General features: G+C 44.2%; 1 protein-coding gene across 1 annotated transcript in view; it reads right to left on the bottom strand.

The window, feature by feature from the left end:
* Positions 1-18140, bottom strand: part of acbd3 (acyl-Coenzyme A binding domain containing 3) — a 51127-nt gene extending 32987 nt beyond the window's left edge. Inside the window, exons 1-2 of the mRNA XM_048531389.2 lie at positions 17705-18140; positions 4735-4876 (exon numbers count right to left, since the gene is read on the bottom strand). Of these exons, the coding sequence (XP_048387346.1) occupies positions 4735-4876; positions 17705-18035 (473 nt within the window). The 5' untranslated portion in view covers positions 18036-18140. The remainder of the gene's footprint in view (positions 1-4734; positions 4877-17704) is intronic.
* Positions 18141-18402: the final 262 nt, after the last annotated feature.

The following is an 18402-nucleotide window of genomic DNA, read 5'->3' as shown; positions in this document are numbered from 1 at the left end:
GAGAGGGGAGAGAGTGGGGTGGGTGAGAAGGGGAGAGAGTGGGGGGGAGAAGGGGAGAGAGTGGGGGGGAGAAGGGGAGAGAGTGGGGGGGGAGAAGGGGAGAGAGTGGGGGGGAGAGAAGGGGAGAGAGTGGGGGGGAGAGAAGGGGAGAGAGTGGGGGAGGGGGGGGAGAAGGGAGAGAGAGGGAGAAGGGGAGAGAGGGGAGGGGGACAAGGGGAGAGAGAGAGGGGGGGGAGAAGGGGAGGAGAGAGGGGGGGGAGAAGGGGAGAGAGTGGGGGGGGGGAGAAGGGGAGAGAGAGGGGGGGGGGAGAAGGGGAGAGAGTGGGGGGGGGAGAAGGGGAGAGAGGGGGGGGCGGGGAGAAGGGGAGAGAGAGGGGGGAGAAGGGGAGAGAGAGGGGGGGGAGAAGGGGAGAGAGGGGGGGAGAAGGGGGGGGGAAGAGAAGGGGAGGGGGGGAGAAGTGGGGGGGAGAAGGGGAGGGGGGGGAGAAGGGGAGCGGGGGGAGAAGGGGAGAAGGGGGGGGGAAGGGGAGGGGGGGGGAGAAGTGGGGGGGAGAAGGGGAGGGGGGGGAGAAGGGGAGCGGGGGGAGAAGGGGAGAGAGAGGGGGGGGGGAGAAGGGGAGAGAGGGGGGGGGGGAGAAGGGGAGAGAGGGGGGGGGGAGAAGGGGGAGAGGGGGGGGAGAAGGGGAGGGGGGGAGAAGGGGAGATGGGGGGAGAAGGGGAGAGAGGGGGGGGAGAAGGGAGAGAGGGGGGGGGGAGAAGGGGAGAGAGGGGGGGGGGGAGAAGGGAGAGAGGGGGGGGAGAAGGGGAGAGAGGGGGGGGAGAAGGGGAGAGAGGGGGGGGAGAAGGGGAGAGAGGGGGGGGGAGAAGGGGAGAGAGGGGGGGGGGAGAAGGGGAGAGAGGGGGGGGGGAGAAGGGGAGAGAGGGGGGGGGGAGAAGGGAGAGAGGGGGGGGGAGAAGGGGAGAGAGGGGGGGGAGAAGGGGAGAGAGGGGGGGGGGAGAAGGGGAGGGGGGGGGGGGAGAAGGGGAGGAGGGGGGAGAAGGGGAGGAGGGAGAAGTGGGGGGGAGAAGGGGGGGGGGAGAAGGGGGGGGGAGAAGGGGGGGGGGAGAAGGGGGGGGGGGAGAAGGGGGGGGGGAGAAGGGGGGGGGAGAAGGGGGGGGGGAGAAGGGGGGGGGAGAAGGGGGGGGAGAAGGGGGGGAGAAGGGGGGGAGAGTGGGGGGGGAGAGTGGGGGGGGAGAGTGGGGGGGGAGAGTGGGGGGAGAGTGGGGGGGAGAGTGGGGGGGGAGAAGGGGAGGGGGGGCGAGAAGGGGAGAGAGTGGGGGGGGAGAAGGGGGGGGGAGAAGGGGAGAGGGGGGGAGAAGGGGGGGAGAAGGGGGGGGGAGAAGGGGGGGAGAAGGGGGGGGGGAGAAGGGGAGAGGGGGGGGAGAAGGGGAGGGAAGGGGAGGGGGGGGGGAAGGGGGGGGGGAAGGGGAGGGGGGAAGGGGAGGGGGGAAGGGGAGGGGGGAAGGGGAGGGGGGGGAAGGGGAGAGAGAAGATGGGACAGAGTGCTCATGTGAGGTGTGAGGGAGGGAGAGTACATGCGCATGCACAATTGTGCAAGCTTGAGAGAGTGCGCATGTGTATGAGGGTCTGTGTGAGACAGTGTTTGTGTGACTGTGTGTGTATAGTGTGGTGGGGTCACCTATAGTATGACATGAACACAAAACCCTGGTTGAGGCCATCCTGCTGGAGACCAAACTTGGTTATCAACCCCTGCCCGGCAACTGTGTTTATGTATATCCCGAAGTCTGCCTTGGATGACAGTTACCCAAAAGGTCTGAGGTTGAATGTCCCTCGCTCTCCCTTTTCTCCCCCTACCCCACCGACCCACCCACCAATCTCTCTCTCTACCCCCGGCTCTCCTCCCGCCCCCGCCCCCTCTCACACACACACACAGGAAATAAAACAAGTCTGACTCCAAATCATTACACTGCATTCTAAACAAGGCCTCACACCCAAAGTGCATTGTCTGACCTGGGATATCACCTCTGGTATATTGCGGGAGCTGATAAAACCTTTAGTTGTCTCAGGGCAGTGCCTTGAAAGAAACTCTAAAATTTGCATATTAATCCTTTCTATCTGATTAAAGATTTTACAGCCGTCTCAGGTTTGTTAAAATCATTTGCATCAGTTCTATCACCCTTTCATCTTTTGCTTATAAATTCTGTGTCTGATGCCACCTCTCACTGATGCCTGAAGGAGGACCGAGACTCCAGAAGCCTGCGTCTTCAAATAAACCTGTTGTGTTATAACCTGCGGTCGTGTGATTTTTTTTGACCTTGTCCAGCACAGTCCAACACTGGCATGTCCACATCACTAGGGTTAGGAAATAGATAGGAAGTTATACAGAAAAGCATAAACCACAAGTATTTTCTTTTAAAAGAAAAGAAAAATACATTAAAAGATTTTACATAAAATAATACAAAGTGCGGTTAATCTCAGCTTGCATCTGAGGAGACAAATCCAAATGGAACCAAGGAATGGTCATAAGTCCGAAAAATGAACTCTTTTCTCTCTCCACAGATGCAGACCATCTTGCTGTGCATTTGTAGTTATCATTAGGATTCCCGGCATTTGCACTATTATGCTTTTGTCAAGGGTCTGATCCTGCACAGCAGAGGGACACAAGTTGGTGAATGAGCGATGGTGAAAGCTCAACTTGTATGACGTGCCTGCCCCACAATACAAAAGTTAAGCTAATCTTTGACTGGAGGAATCTCAGAAGCCCACTGTATGCCACTCACACGACAGCAAGTGTTGCTGAGCCATCTCTGGACTTCAATCAACAACTTCTATTTATGTAGCACCCTTAACATATTAAAATATCCAGAGCAGTTCACAGGAAAACAATCAAATGAAAACTGGTTAAGCCACATAATGGAATAGCAGAACATAATCAGAAAAAGCTTATGAGACAAAGAGGCAGAATTAAGACTTTCTGAAGAGTGTTCTGCCTGCCAAATGGGAAGCATTTGTGCATGTGTTTGGGGATGCATGCGTGAGGACATGCGGCTTTTTGGTGTGTCTGTGTACGTGTACATTCAGGGCATGGAGGAAGTGGGGGGTTGTTGATGTGTGAGGAAAGGTTCCATAGCTTAGGACCAACTCAACAAAACACTGACTACCAACAGTGCTAGCATGAAAATGTGGACTGTGCAAGAGAACAGAATTCAGGGAGTTCAGAAATGAGAACATCAAATACATAGCACCTAAAAGGAAGTAAAACAGAAACTGTCAGGTCAGCTTTCTGGAAGAAACTTTACATCACTGCTCCTGTTCTCAGAGGAGGTTCTAATGGACACTGACAACACGGACTTTAGGAAGGCAGGCATTTGTTAAGGTATCTCATGGCAGGCAGGTACAAAACACAGTCTCATGGGATCCGGGATGAGCTGGTTTGATGAATGCAAAACTGGCTTGGTCATAGAAGTCAGAGAGTAGCATTGGAAGGGTGCATTTCAAAACGGATAACAGTAACTAGTGGTGATCTGTAGGGATCAGGGCAGGGATCTTTGTTGTTTATAATATATATAAAAATGATTTGGAGAGAAGTGCTTAGTAAGTTTGTGGATGACACCTAAATAGGCAAAGATGCAGATAGTGACAAGGATCGCCAAAGGATACAACAGGATAGACTGCAGATTTGGGCAGAGAATGGCAGAAGGAGTTTAATCTGGACAAATGAATTTTGGAAGATCAAATTCAGGTGGTAATTATACAGTAAATGGCAGCACTCTCAGGAGCACTGACAGGCAGGGATCAGGGCATCCAGGTCCACAGATCCCATAAAGTGACAACACAGGCGGATAAGGTGATCAGGAAGGCAAACAGTACACATGGCTTCATCAACCAGGGCACTGAATATAAAAGTTAGCAAGTTATGTTGTAGATGCATAAAACTTTAGTTAGGCCACATTCAGAATATTGCACATAATTCTGGTCACCACATGACCAGAGGAACGTAGATCCTTTGGAGAGGGTGCAGCAAAGGTTTACCACGATATTGCCTGGTCTGGAGGGTTTAGGTTACGAGGACAGGTTGTATAAACTTTGATTGCTTTCATTGGAAAGATAGAGGCTGAGGGGCCACGTGATAGAGGTCTACAAAATTATGAGAGGTATAGATAGTCAAAGGCTTTTTTCCGGGGTGGCAAGGTCAACCCACTAGAGGACATAGGTTCAAAGAGAGAGGGGGCAAACTTAAAGAAGTGTGGGGAAAATTTTTCACCCAGAGGGTGGTGGGTACCTGAAAACGCACTGCCAGTGAAGGTGGTGGAAGCAAGCACATTAGCAATGCTTGAGGCACATCTTGATAGACACATGAACAGGAGGTGAACGGAGGGATAGAAACTGCATATGGGCAGCAGGTAGTGGGTCCAAATAAGAATTAGAAATCGGCGCAAGGTTGGTGGGCTGAAGGGCCTGCTCCTGTGCTGTACTGTACTGTACAGTATATTGTATTGTAGATGTTATACAGAATTGTTCATTATAGGTTCAACATTTTGTGTTTTGCAACCCATTAGCTTTCCAGGTTTATTGTATTCATGAATTTAAAATTCAGTTGTTACATCAAAATTCACAATGCTCCATTAAGAAGAAATTAAATCATAGCATTTTGTTTAAGATAGATCAAGTTATCTGGTGAATGCTACAGTTGGGAAAATTATTATTTCAAATTTCTATTAGGTCACAATTACCTTCTATCATTACCAAGAACATCAAAGAAGCCAACTTCTGGGCAAGAATCAGGGCTGCAAGGACCAACTGTGATCTGTTTATGCAGGGCGACAAATTTCAATTTCTCTTCATATGTCGGGTGGAAAGCTTTACCGTCTTTTTCTGTAAATGGAATGATAAAAAAATTACTCTCAAATCAATAGACCTGTCCACTATTTTATTTAAGTTCTTGCCTTCACTGATTACCATAGTTTACAGTAATGAAAGCAACCTTTTTCTGGAAGCTCAACTGTCAAGTACTGCTTACACCTTGCCCTAGGCTGGTGTTGATTACTCAAGTCATTTATATGTCCCACAAGTAGCAAATTCCCATTGTGTCACAATTGGCATTTACTAAGTGAACACTAGGCACATCTTCACAATAGGGGAAATGGCAGAGAAACACAAAGGTTTAACCAATTCCTTTCACTTCTGCTAGATGTCAAGATAAACAGTCTTTGACTCTATTCCCGAAACAGCAAGAAAGAGTGAGCAAAGCACTGAAACCAAGCTCTGCTAATGTTATACACAGCTTGGTAGAGGCATATGACTAATTCCTAAACTGTGCTTTTGCACATAGAGTCAAAGAAATACTGAGATAACAAGGTGTAGAGCTGAATGAACAGTGCAGGCCAAGCAGCATCACAGGAGCAGGAAAGCTGACATTTCAGGCCTAGACCCTTCATCAGAAAAAGAGATACTGCTTGCGTTTTCAATCATCCTAAAAATCGGATACTGAAAGACAGAGCATGCAAGAACAGTCAATCTGTGGGTCACATCATGAGAAGACTCAAAGTCTAAATTAACCTTAATTATTTTTATGTATGAGTGAAAACAAAGGCTTGAAGGATGGTCTGGATAATGTTACAGCATTTTTTAAAATACCTTTTTCTACCTCTCCAACACTCTTTCAAGAGGTTTAAGGGGAAACGGGGAAGAATAGGAGAACAATGCAAGAAGTCTATGAGGGAGAATAGTTTCAAAAGTACAACCAGATTTTAGAAGAATGAAATTAGCAACTCTTCTCTACATACAGGGTGGTGGTAGTTTGAAATTGCATTTCCCCCAGCAACTTCTCCAACAAGAGTCAATGTCAGTAAGGCATTCCTTACAGCGTTACAAAGAACTTGTGTTGTTAGGCCCCCACCCAGAACACTATACTTTGCCCACTCTTTCTTGCTCTGTAGGGAATATTTGAACATTACTACAAATACATACCCAAGATTATTTTTGAAATAATTTTCAATATAGGTATTGAGATTGAACAACATCAAAAGCAACTGATAATGGATTCACATCTCACTCCACAGACTTAAGACAAAGTCTAGATTGGCATATCAATGCAGGACTGATGGTGGAGCCATCTTTTGAATGAGACATTAAGCAGAAATTAAACCCCCGTCAGATGGGCAAAAAAGATCTGTAGTTTAGTTTCAAAATAAGCCGTTTTCCATGCTCTCCTAGCCAATAATTACTCTGCAACAAACAACTCCATATCTACTCATTACCATTCCTTGCAGTTTGCCAGAGCTTGCTGTATGTAAATTGGTTACATTTCCTATTCTTCATCATCATAAAGCACTTTATGATCTTCTAAAGTTTTGATTGATGCTAGATAAACATAAGCTTTGTCTTGCTTACTGGGCCAGTAACAAAACCACTACATCACCAAAGCATAGTTTCCAGTGATAGCTCACCTCTTAATGTAACACAAGATGTTTTGCTGCTGTTCAATATTCTCAGAACTGTCAGTATCTAGGAAACCTGACAATGCACACAATTCAGAGCACATCTGAGCCCCAGATCCATTTCAACTGTCTAATACATCAACAGACCTAAAGCACCAAGTTTCACAATGTTTTCACAAAGCTTTGTAAATGTCACTTATCAAATGAGAAGCCTCTGCTTGTTCTTAAAAGGCATGAGATTAGCAACAGAATTGTCAAAGAACACCAAGCTGAGCACCTGTAAAGGTTAGATTTAGAATGGAGCACAAAGTTCTACAGGTAGAGGCCAGTCAAGGACAGTAGAGGGAAGTTGTGCGGAGTCCGAAGAGATAGGAGAGGCACTAAATGAATATTTTTCATCAGTATTCACACAGGTAAAAGACAATGTTGTCAAGGAGAATACTGAGATACAGGCTATTAAACTGGACGGGATTGAGGTTCACAAGGAAGTGGTGTTAGCAATTCTGGGAGGTGTGAAAAATAGATAAGTGCTCTGGGTCGGATGGGATGTATCCTAGGATTCTCTGGGAAACTAGGGAGGAGATTGCAGAGTCTTTGGCTTTGATCTTTATATCTTCAAGAATAGTGCCAGAAGACTGGAGGATAGCAAATGTTGTCCCCTTGTTCAAGAAGGGGAAGAGGGGCAATCCTGGTAATTAGCCCAGTGAGCCTTACTTCGGTTGTGGGTAAAGTGTTGGAAAGTATTAGAAGAGATAGGATTTATAATCATCCAGGAAGGATGAATGTGAGTAGGGATCGTCAACATGGCTTTGTGAAGGGTAGGTCATGTCTTGCAAACCTTATTGAGTTCTCCAAGAAGGTGACTAAACAGGTGGATGAGGGTAAAGCGGTTGATGTGGTGTACATGGATTTCAGTAAAGCATTTGGTAAGGTTCTCCATGGTAGGCTATTGCATAAAATATGGAGTCATGGGATTGAGGGTGATTTAGCGGTTCGGATCAAAAAATTGGCTAGCTGGAAGAAGACAGAGTGTGGTGGTTGATGGGAAATGTATATCCTGGAGTTCAGTTACGAGCGGTGTACTGCAAGGAGCTGTTTTGGGGCCACTACTGTTTGTCATTTTTATGAATGACCTGGATGAGGGCGTAGAAGGATGGATTAGTAAATTTGTGGATGACACTAAAGTCGGTGGACTTGTGGATAGTGCAGAAGGATGTTGCAGGTTACATAGGGACATAGATAAGCTGCAGAAATTGGCTGAGAGGTGGCAAATGGAGTTTAATGGGGAAAAAGTGTGAGGTGATTCACTTTGGAAGGAGTTACAGGAATACAGAGTACTGGGCTAATGGTAAGATTCTTGGTCGTGTGGATGAGCAGAGAGATCTCGGTGTCCATGTACATAGATCCCGGAAAGTTGCCACCCAGGTTGATAGGGTTGTTAAGAAGGCATATGGTGTGCTAGGTTTAATTGGTAGTGGGATTGAGTTTCAGAGCCATGAGGTCATGTTGCAGCTGTACAAAACTCTGGTGCGGTCACACTTGGAGGATTGTGCACAGTCCTGGTTGCCACATTATAGGAAGGATGTGGAAGCATTGGAAAGGGTGCAGAGGAGATTTACCAGGATGTTACCTGGTATGGAGGGAAGGTCTTATGAGGAAAGGCTGAGGGACTTGAGGCTGTTTTTGCTAGAGAGAAGGTTAAGAGGTGGCTTAATAGAGACATACAAGATGATCAGAGGATTAGATAGGGTGGACAGTGAGAGCATTTTTCCTCAGATGGAGATGGCTAGCACGAGGGAACATAGGTTTAAACTGAGAGGTGATAGATAATAGGACAGATGTCAGAGGTAGATTCTTTATTCAGAGTAGTAAGGGCATGGAATGCCCTGCCTGCAACAGCAGTAGAGTCACCAAGTTTAAGGGCATTTAAATGGTTATTGGATAAACATATGGATAATAATGGAATAGTGCAGATTAGATGGGCTACACAGTTTGGTTTCACAGATCAGTGCAACATCGAGGGCTGCAGGGCCTGTACTGTTCTATGTAGTGATATTTTGAATATACAAATTCAGATGTAGGTTGTGGGGTGGGGTGGGGGGGTGTGGAGAAGGAAGGAAAAATAAAATGAAATTATTTCAGTCATTTTCTGGGATTTTAGAAGAGAGTGTTGAGTCAAAATGCACTGGTCAGACAAAGTAAGGGATAATTTGATCAAAGTAGATAGCTTCATTCATTTTTAATTTAATAATTTTGAAAGTATATAATTTAATTGCCTTAGACAGTCCCTTGGGATTGAGGATGGCTCACTTCCAATCGAAGGGTAATACATTTCTGCAAGTTAAACATCACGGAGGCATGGAGATGGGGACATGCTCAACCACTGCACACGCACTCCAACACTCAGGGTGTGCGTGCGTGTGCGAGAGAGAGAGTGAGAGAGAGAGAGCGCGAGAGCGAGCGCGAACATTCAGAAAATGAGCTCCATGTCACTGTTCAATCCTTCTCAGAAGTATAAGAGTGAATAGAGAAGTGGGTTGGTTCAATGACAGCCTTCAATGAAAAGGGTTTGTTGTGGTTTCATTGGTAAGGGTCACAGCTTGCACGATGTGGAATAGATAAAAATGGTGACAAATTTTTGGAGCATCTAAATTTGAAAAGGATAATCTGTGAATCTTCACTTTTGTAAGAGACCTGGTGGTGCTAATCCTTACATGTGTCACACAATGATGATGATAGTTGTAGTGTCCTGTGACTCAGGAATGAGCTTTTCACCCACTGGGAAGTAGTAGTTGAGAAAACTTTGAATTTACACTATTCATAGTCAACCACCGGAAGTGCAGCAATTCAGTTAGAAGACGAGAATTTTCAGACAAAGGCAAGGCTGGGTGAACAGCCCCTCTGAGTGCCACCATGACAGATGGACTGCAAGTACTGAAATACAGGTATTGCTGGCAAGTGGGACTAGATTAATTCAGGAAACTGGTCGGCATGGATGGGTTGAGGCTAAGGGTCTGTTTCCATGCTGTACAGCTCCATGATTTCATCAGTCTAACTCTACTCTTAGGTAGGGTATGGTTGTAAGTGAATCAGACGGTCACTAAAGTCAGTCATGAGATTACCTCCACGTATGCTACTCTCTAGCAGGAATGACTAACAATAAGCAAAAGACAAAAACAAACTGCTGGAGAAACTCAGGTTTGGTAGTATCTGTGGAGAAAAAGAAGAGTTAATGTTTTGGGTCCATTGAACCTTCTTCAGAACATTTTCATTTTATTATTTTGTATTAACAAAAAGTACAATTGCAGTCAACTTGCCATGGACTACTGGGATAGGAGAAGGGGTCCCTGGTTTAAATTAGTGAAATTATGAAAATTAAGACTGATAGAATAATGCTGTCATGCACCTGAGGCAGATTCCCATGAATGTAGTGCCAATGCAGTCTGCAAGTTTGGTGGGGTACGGTCAGTTGAGCTAGGCAAATTAAGATGGGTCAAATGGCTCCCTCATCAGACTACCTTGGTAACACCACTTATAGTACATTCTACTGTAAATAAGTTGGTACAGAAGAAGCCTCATATCTTGGATTGCCCTAATAACTTTTGGAATACTGCATGCAATTCTGGTCTCCCTGCTTATAAGAAGGATGTTGCGGTTGAGAAAAGATTTACAAGGATGTTGCCAGGGTTGGATGAGTATGAGTAAGAAGGGTTCAAAGGGATATGGGCCAAATGCTGGTAAATGGGGCTAAATTTATTTAGGATATTTGGTCAACATGGATGAGTTGGAGGGTCTGTTTCCATGCTGTACCGCTCTATGACTCTATTGCACTTCCTACGTTAGGTGATGCACTTTCTGCAGTTTCAAAACTGGATTAACACAAATCAGAGATCTAGAGTTATTGACACTCCTTCAAGAGAAACAGCACCAAGGAATGAATGGCATTTTCTCTGGACATGACAAATTTATGACCAAGGTGATAACAGCACTGCAGAAGAAACTAAGAGAAAATTAAAATGCTTTGCATGGAAGATTGTAATACATTAAACTGGAAAGCACTGGAGCCAGTTTACTTTAACTTTCAAATTAGAAAACAAAGCCAGCATACGAGAACAAGGAAAATTGTGAACTGGCGCAAGAAATTTGGAGCTCCTGCAACAGGACCATGGCACATCCCATGAAGTTTATAGATCCAACAGGACCTGATAACTAAGCATCAATTTCTTTCCACTTTAAAAAAAGTCACAGGGACTGTGCAACTAAGTAACTGTGCATGCTCAATGTAGCTTAAGTTGAGACAAAAGAGCAGTACATGGTTGTTGGGGTGGAGGGGAAGCAGGCCTATCAATGATTTTTGTGGGGCAGACACCCAAAGAGACAGAAGTAACCCACCATGGCTACAAATGCATACATCAGCTTGTGAGAACTTCGGTAGTGCCATCACAGCACTCTGTTTATAGCTGTTTTACTGATTAATGTGCTGTCAAGTCAATAATCCACGGAAATAATTAAATTGTATGTCCTAAGGCACCTAAACTTGTCATTCACAATCCTGAACCTGTGGTCTTTCTAGGAGTAAGAGAAATGACCTTACTGTATCTTCGTAGCAATCTGTGTTGGGCTGAAGAGTACTTCAACTCGCCACTTTGACTGGAAGCTTTGCAGAAAAGACTCAAGTTGAAAGAATGCTGATGGAAAAAAAAAATCACATTTCCTCTAAAATATTTATCATAGGAAACTAACTTTAAGGAGGTCTTGTAGCATCTACGGATGCTAAGTCATAACAGAGTCAGCTGCTTTCATACCTCATCTCTGGCTCATTGGTTTTATTCATTCCTTTATGGAACGTACACATCACCGCCTAGGCTAATAATCCTCCTACAAGAGGAAAAAGCTTTGCCCTATCTATTTTAGTAGTGATACTTTGTGCAAAGGTTTAATTAGTTACGTGAATTCGTATTTCCTCATTACTGGTTTTACTGACCAAACCGATGTTTGAGATCACCGAACACTTCTAAAATCTCTTAACTTTCTCTAAAGAGAGCAATCAGAGCTTCACCAGTTCCTCCTCCTTCTCAAAGTAGCTTCCAATTACTCAGACTCTTAGAATCAACCAGAGACAGAATTTAAAAGACTAGGTCAACAAATATGAGCAGATAGATGGTGGAGGACTATTGCAGTTCGTCAGCAAGTCAGTAACAATTTAGGATAAAAACTAAAATTTTCACAAGGGACTTTAAGGCAAAGTGGATGAGCTAAGGAGCACCGAGGTAAACACTCGGAAAAAATACAATGTTATGGAGTGCAAGATCATTAAAATAAGATTAGAACGGATCATTCTGATCTGCAGCCAGCAGTGGAACCTGGAAAACAGATTCAATGATCTTATCAAGTCTTCTACAATGCAATCCCTAAATAATTTCCAGACAGAATGTCCAAAATGGAAGCGTGTTTGAATTGTAGCCAGATGGTGGGTTGTCCGTCTATTTTACACTTTAAAAAATGCTACTTTGGCTGGAAAACTTTTTGAACAGTGCTATAAAAATGCACGGTTCTTTCTTTACAGAATGAAGATAGGCTTTTTTGTTATTTTTCAAATTCAATACACCTTTCACTCTCCTTCCTTTTAATATTCCTTTTGTTCAAATGCCTAATCCTATTTTAAACACATTGATTTACACTGCTCGAGTCAGAGATTTCTTTCTAACCATTTTGGCATGAAAACATTCCATCAAATCTTTGCTTTTAACTACTTGGAAGTGGTTTTACTTCTTTTTGTCTAAAAATAAGGTTATTTCAAAAACTAATAGATTTCAATTAGGGAACACAAATAGGGCATGGCTCAAGGAAGACAGATTAGCTTTTGGAAGAGATGTACAGCAGATTCTGAGTTTTTCTTTCAAATGAAGGGCCCAATAACATTAAGAGATAAGAAAATTTGTCACTTTTTTGGAAATATTGTGGACTATTTTGTTTAGAATGTTCGAGGTTTCTCAGCTGTTGCAAAGAATTTGTCACCATTGTCAAAATGTGAGCAGAGTTTTCACAGCAGGTTTTAAACATGGATTAACCTGTAGTCTCCACAGTGAGATGGAGGCTCATACAAAAAAAAAGATTTCTTACTTCAGCTTTGATATCACAGAATAAACAAAGAAAACACTCAAGAAGAGCTTGATAATTACATTAATATTGAGATAACACAGTACAATGAAAGTATGCATTCCACCAAATGTTCTCTTAACTTGCTCTTGCTATCACTCTCATGGTGACCATTGGGAATAATCTCATTACTTATATCATAACCATTTATAACCTTGAAGGGGTAAGGTCATCCTTTATCCTCCTCAGCTCTGGAATAAAAAGTCTTAATTTCACTAGTTTATTATAATAACAGGGAACCCTCATCCCAGCAGCATCCTGTTAATTATTACAGCACAATCAGAGTTATGTGGAAAACAAATGGTAGGTGAGTCCATTTCAGAGCAGCGTTAAGTGAAATGCAGTCAACAAAATCAATTTTGCAGTCTTCATCCATGACTCACATGCTAAATACATGCTGTTCCTATTTTAGGCTCTGAACCATAACACAAGGGAAGGCTCAGCTTTCATATTTAGATTGCATTTTACATAATCTTGAAACATATAGTTAGATTTCTACAGTGTTGTTGCAAGCAGCAACATATTGAGGTATAATTTATTTGCAATACAATTAGCATGCAAGTAAAAATCTGCATCATAGGCTCCTACAATAAAAGTTGAAGATGATCTGGTCACTGTTTTGTTAATACTGGTCGCAAAATGATATAGACTTGCATGGGCAAGAAAATTGCAGATGGAATATCAAATGGAGAAATTCAAAGATATTCAATTTTGAAGGAAAAATAGGAAAGAAAATGATTCAAAATGGAGAGACAGGGAAATGTGGGCTAGGAGTGGTTATATAAAAATCACAATACTTAAACATGTCAAACAGCAAGCAAACAGGAAAGACTTTGTTACAGAAGGGGTGGCATATGAGCAAGATAATTTTCTTTTGTTGTACAGGCCTTTGGTGGGCATACACCTGAACTTGCCTGGGAGAGAGTTTGACAAAAGTTCACTAGACTGATACCCGGAATGAAATAACTATTTTATGATGAGATACTGATCAGGTGAACAATGAACTCTTTAAGGGCCTTGACAGAATCGATGTATCCCCTGGATGGGAATCAAGAGGACAGTATCAGATGAACAGGTCAGCAATTTATCGTGATGAGAAATTTCTTTACTCAAAGAATGATGAAACTTTGGAATTCTCTACCCAAGAGAGGGAAGATTAGTCATTCAGTATATTAACAGAAGCTGACTGGCTTTTCTATGAAGGAATTTGAGTTTTACGGGGTAAATCTGCCACAATGTGACTGAATGCAGAGCAGGTTTGAAGGGTGAATGGCCTAAATAGCCTACTCTTCCAAACACTGTTGTAGTGATTAATATTAACTAGAAAATTTTATTACCAGTCTCAGCGCCCTGAACGTGGGCAGTGCTGAAAACATAAGTTATTCATACCTATTTGTGGCTTGCACTGGAGAACAGATGTATATGACCATCAAGTAATAAATACACGGTCAAGTCAAAAAGCTCACTGACACGTACCACTTGTCACACCCAGATGGGACCTCGTAAGGCATGCAACAGGATAACGAAATCCCCTCTTTGCACATAGTGACAACAGGCACATCAATAATTGTCGGTCCTGACAATTTAGCTTCTAGCGTTGATCAGGAATCTCAGAAACCTTTGCAACAATTTCAATCAGGACGTTTAAGGCAGCTTCTGTTTTAAACCACATCTGCCTCTATCCAGTATATCTTCAAAACCTTTTATTTCTAGTTTATAAAAAAAGTTATTCAACCATGCACCAGCAGATAAACAGAACTAAACTGGGTCAAATTTTTGGCAAAGATCTGTAGATCAGGTTGTGGGCGACTTGCTCACCGAGCTGCCTTGTTTTTGATAAGACGTTTCATCATCATACTAGGTGACATCATCAGTGGAGCCTCCGATGAAACAATGTTATTCTACTCCATTTGAAATTTATACTGTCCGGTCTGTTATAGTGAGTAGTCTCATTTTCGGATTTGATCTGTATGGGTTTGTGTATGGGGTCCAGTTCTACATTATTGTTGATGGCATTATGGGTGGAGAACCAGGCCTCCAGGAATTCCTCTGTGTGTCTAGGTGTTGCTTGAGCTACTATGGTTACCTTATCCAAGTTAAGCTGATGGCCTGCATGGTCTGAGGGTACCTATATTAAGGAGAGCTTAGCGTGCCATTTTGCTGCTAGCTGATGTTCGTGTATTCAGATGGCTAGTTTCCTTCCTGTCTGTCCGATGTAATATTTTTGGCAGTCGTTGCATGGTATTTTGTAAACCAGACCAAAAGCAGAAATGACTCTGCTCACCAAAAAGAGCCAAACAGTATTGATTCCAAGCACGGTAGAATAACAACGCTTCATCAGAGGCTATGCTGATGATGTCACCTAGCGTGGTGACGAAACGTCTGAATGAGAACAAGCCAGCTTGGCAAGCAAGTCAACAGCACTAAATCGGTCATATGTTGCAACAACAAAAACACTCTTTATTAAGATGAGCTGATCATAATCAACATCCCAAGACACCATACAACCGTCAGAAATCCAAATATGACATTGAATCACTTATAACAATATTAGGGCAGATGGCTTGAAGTCTGAAAAAAATCCAGAATTCAAGGCTTTGGAAGCAAAAGACACATCAACAATGGACCAAGAAAATCAAGGACTCTAAAGAGGGGGTACAAATATCTCTGGGACTGCAGGAGATTGTCGAGATAGGAAGACCTTGGAGGGTCTGAAAACAAGAATGAGATTAAGGATCATTCGAAACAAGAGAGGCCAGAGACTGGTACAACGTGTACCACATTCAGTGGCAAAATGCAAGCTTGCATTGTAACTGTGCAGCTAGTGAAGAAAATGCTTGTAAGTGTATATCAAACAGCTCCTAGCACCATTGAAAAACAACTAAGGACTACAAAGTAACATTTTAGGAAGCAGGAAGCTGCTGTGCTTAAATGCAATCAGAATGTTTCAGCAATAACAAAGAGGAAAGACAAATATTACTCAATTCATTTCACAGTTGAAGGTGCTGACTCATGTTGAGAGGATGGGTCTCGCAGGTACCAAAGCTCTACCTTCATGTATGAAGTAGTCAAAATGGACTAGGGTGGAAGGGAGAGGAAGCAGAAGGAAAGACATCTAAGCCTGACTTCCTTCACACTCTCAGTTCCTTTATGGCCCATAGACAGTCATCAGAAAACAAACCATGTGGTTTTATTATAGCTATGACTTGTTATAAAGCTGTGCACATTAACCTTCCTCCATAAACTGCAAACAGTGAGGAATGTATTTGAACAGATCAGAGTACATCTGCCTACTTTACAACACTGAATACACTGCAAACAGTACTGTACTAGCAGTACAGCCCTCTGAGACACTTTTAATTTCTATTGCTCTGATAAGCAGCAAGCGAATCATCCCGGATACCCGGCAAGACACAAGTACTGCCAACCGACTGGCGGGCTGAGCGGAATGCAAACTAAAGTGTATACATTAGAATAGAAACTGGCAACAGTTAAGGTGAGTGAGGACAGGTTTACATGTATCTCCATGCAAACACAAGTCTAACAAGTCATATTAACTATACATGCTCACGCTCAAGAATGTTCACTTACCGTCCCTTCTATGGAGATCCCCTGACCCATCAAGAATCAGGACATTCAAGCTGGGTGGGAAAGGAGAACTATGCAATCCAAGCAGAATCTGTCTAGGTCAGTTAATCAAGTTACAGACAAAACAGTGACTGAAACATCCTCTCCGATCTCACTCAGTTCTAAAGGCTAGGGTCAACAGAATAAACAGTTGTTATTTTCACACAATACCTTTAACAATGAATTTACAACAGCTGCAGGCTACTCTGGGCCGATTGCTTCTCTAGATGAGCAAAAACCTCACTTTCACGTGTCTACCCTCTTACTAGATGCCAAAATGACCAAAAATAAAGAGCGCAGAGATCAGAGATTTGCAGCGACAGTGGAGGATATGAAATTGGAGAAGGGTAAAGCCATGGAATATTTTATTTTTAAAGTTTAAAATGCTTTGACTTACAAAGCACTTAAAAGTACACAAAATATTTTGCATATTAAGCGAATGCTATTCTTTTACAGGTCCTGTTAACTATTCCCCATTATCTGCACATTTATAACTGAAGCTACATCAACCAATAATTACACCAACGAGATACCTTTGATACCAATGAGCATTTGCAGCATTGCAAAGTTACACTACTAATTGGCATTATAAATGGAGATGTTTTAATATAAATTAAGCAAGGACCAAACTTTGATTTGGTCAATTACACTTCAACATTCTAATCTGACATTTCAAACGCTCCATTTGATCTGAACTGTCTGCAACACACCAGAGGAAATCAGTTCATAATTACAGTTACATATAAACAGTGCTTTTAATATTTGCAGGCACACATTTTTGTGCAAGCTATACTGTACACAGTTGAGACACTAAAACTAGGATTGCTCCAATAGGAGGCAAATAGATTATAGGGAAACTTAATGGATAGGCATAAAATTACAAGGCGTTTGGATAATAAGGAGAAACTGTTTCCGTTGGGTTGGTAACCAGAGGACACAGATTTATCATCACTGATAAAATAACCAGAAGTGACGCTTTCACATTCATTAATATCATTCTGAATAGAACTGGATAAATAAATGAAGGAAAAAACTGCAAGGATGTGTGGAAGGAGTAAGGGAGTGGGACTAACAGGAAACCAAACAGGTACAAATCCCGCGAGCAGGCACTGCAGATGCTGCAGAATCTGAGATAACAAGGTTATTACAGAATTTCTGAAGAAGGGTCTAGGCCCGAAACGTCAGCCTTCCTGCTCCTCTGATGCTGCTGGGCCTGCTGTGTTCATCCAGCTCCCCACCTTGCTATCTCAGGTACAAATCCTGACGGGCTGTATGGCGTGCTTCTGTACTGTACTTTTCCACATTAAACATACTTCCACCATTAGCAGGTTTAGCAATCGGACAAGAAATGAGAAAGGAGGAACAGAAATTGTTGGCAAACTTCAGCAGGTCTGGCAGCACCTGTGGAGAGTTGACGTTTCGGGTCCAGGGAGCCTTCAGAAATGAGGATGCGTTTGCTGAGGGAGTGGAGTTGTACCTTTAAAGAATTTGAGAGCCAGGCAGTAGAGCTCATTCAGATTGAAGCCCCATCGTTTCTCCATCTCCTCGACCTGCGTGTATTCCCCACCGTCCTGTTTCTCCGCCCCCGATCCACCTCCAAGGCCCAGGCCTGCTCCAGGCCCGGGCTCGGCCGCCGTTGCCGCGGAGGGAAGGTGTGCGGCCGAGGCCTCCCGCTGCCTGCTGCTCTCCGGCTCCACATCGTCCGAGTCCGGGGTCAGGGTCAGGCCGTCGATGGAGACTTCCAGCCTGGCGGAGGAGCCGCTGGCCGATCCCGAGCTGCCCTGAGCCGCTGCCATCATCTCCAGCATCGCCGCCAGCCGCCAGCACCGCGGGCCGCCCCTCCGCTACCCTCCCGGACCTCCCACGGCCCCTTCCCGACACAACACGGCCGCCACGTCACCAGGCACTAGCGTCACATCCGACTTCCTCGCCGGAAGCAAAATTACAAACACACCCCCAAAGTCCGGGCTAAACGGTCTTTCCTTCGGCCACGCCCTCCAACGCACCCGGCCCCGCCCCTCCCCACCACACCGTACGTCACAACCAACCACGTCTTTGGCCCCGGTTGGCCCCGCCCACATAGCCCCCCCGCCCCTTTTCCCTCCTCACCAGCCGAGCAACACGACCCGCGCTTAGCCCCGCCCATCCCCGAGACCCTCATTGAGCTCCGCCCAT

Source organism: Stegostoma tigrinum, chromosome 4, assembly GCF_030684315.1.
Source record: "Stegostoma tigrinum isolate sSteTig4 chromosome 4, sSteTig4.hap1, whole genome shotgun sequence".
Lineage (NCBI taxonomy): Eukaryota > Metazoa > Chordata > Chondrichthyes > Orectolobiformes > Stegostomatidae > Stegostoma > Stegostoma tigrinum.
The sequence above is the reverse complement of the archived record's forward strand: the minus strand, read 5'-3'. Positions and strand labels throughout refer to the sequence as shown.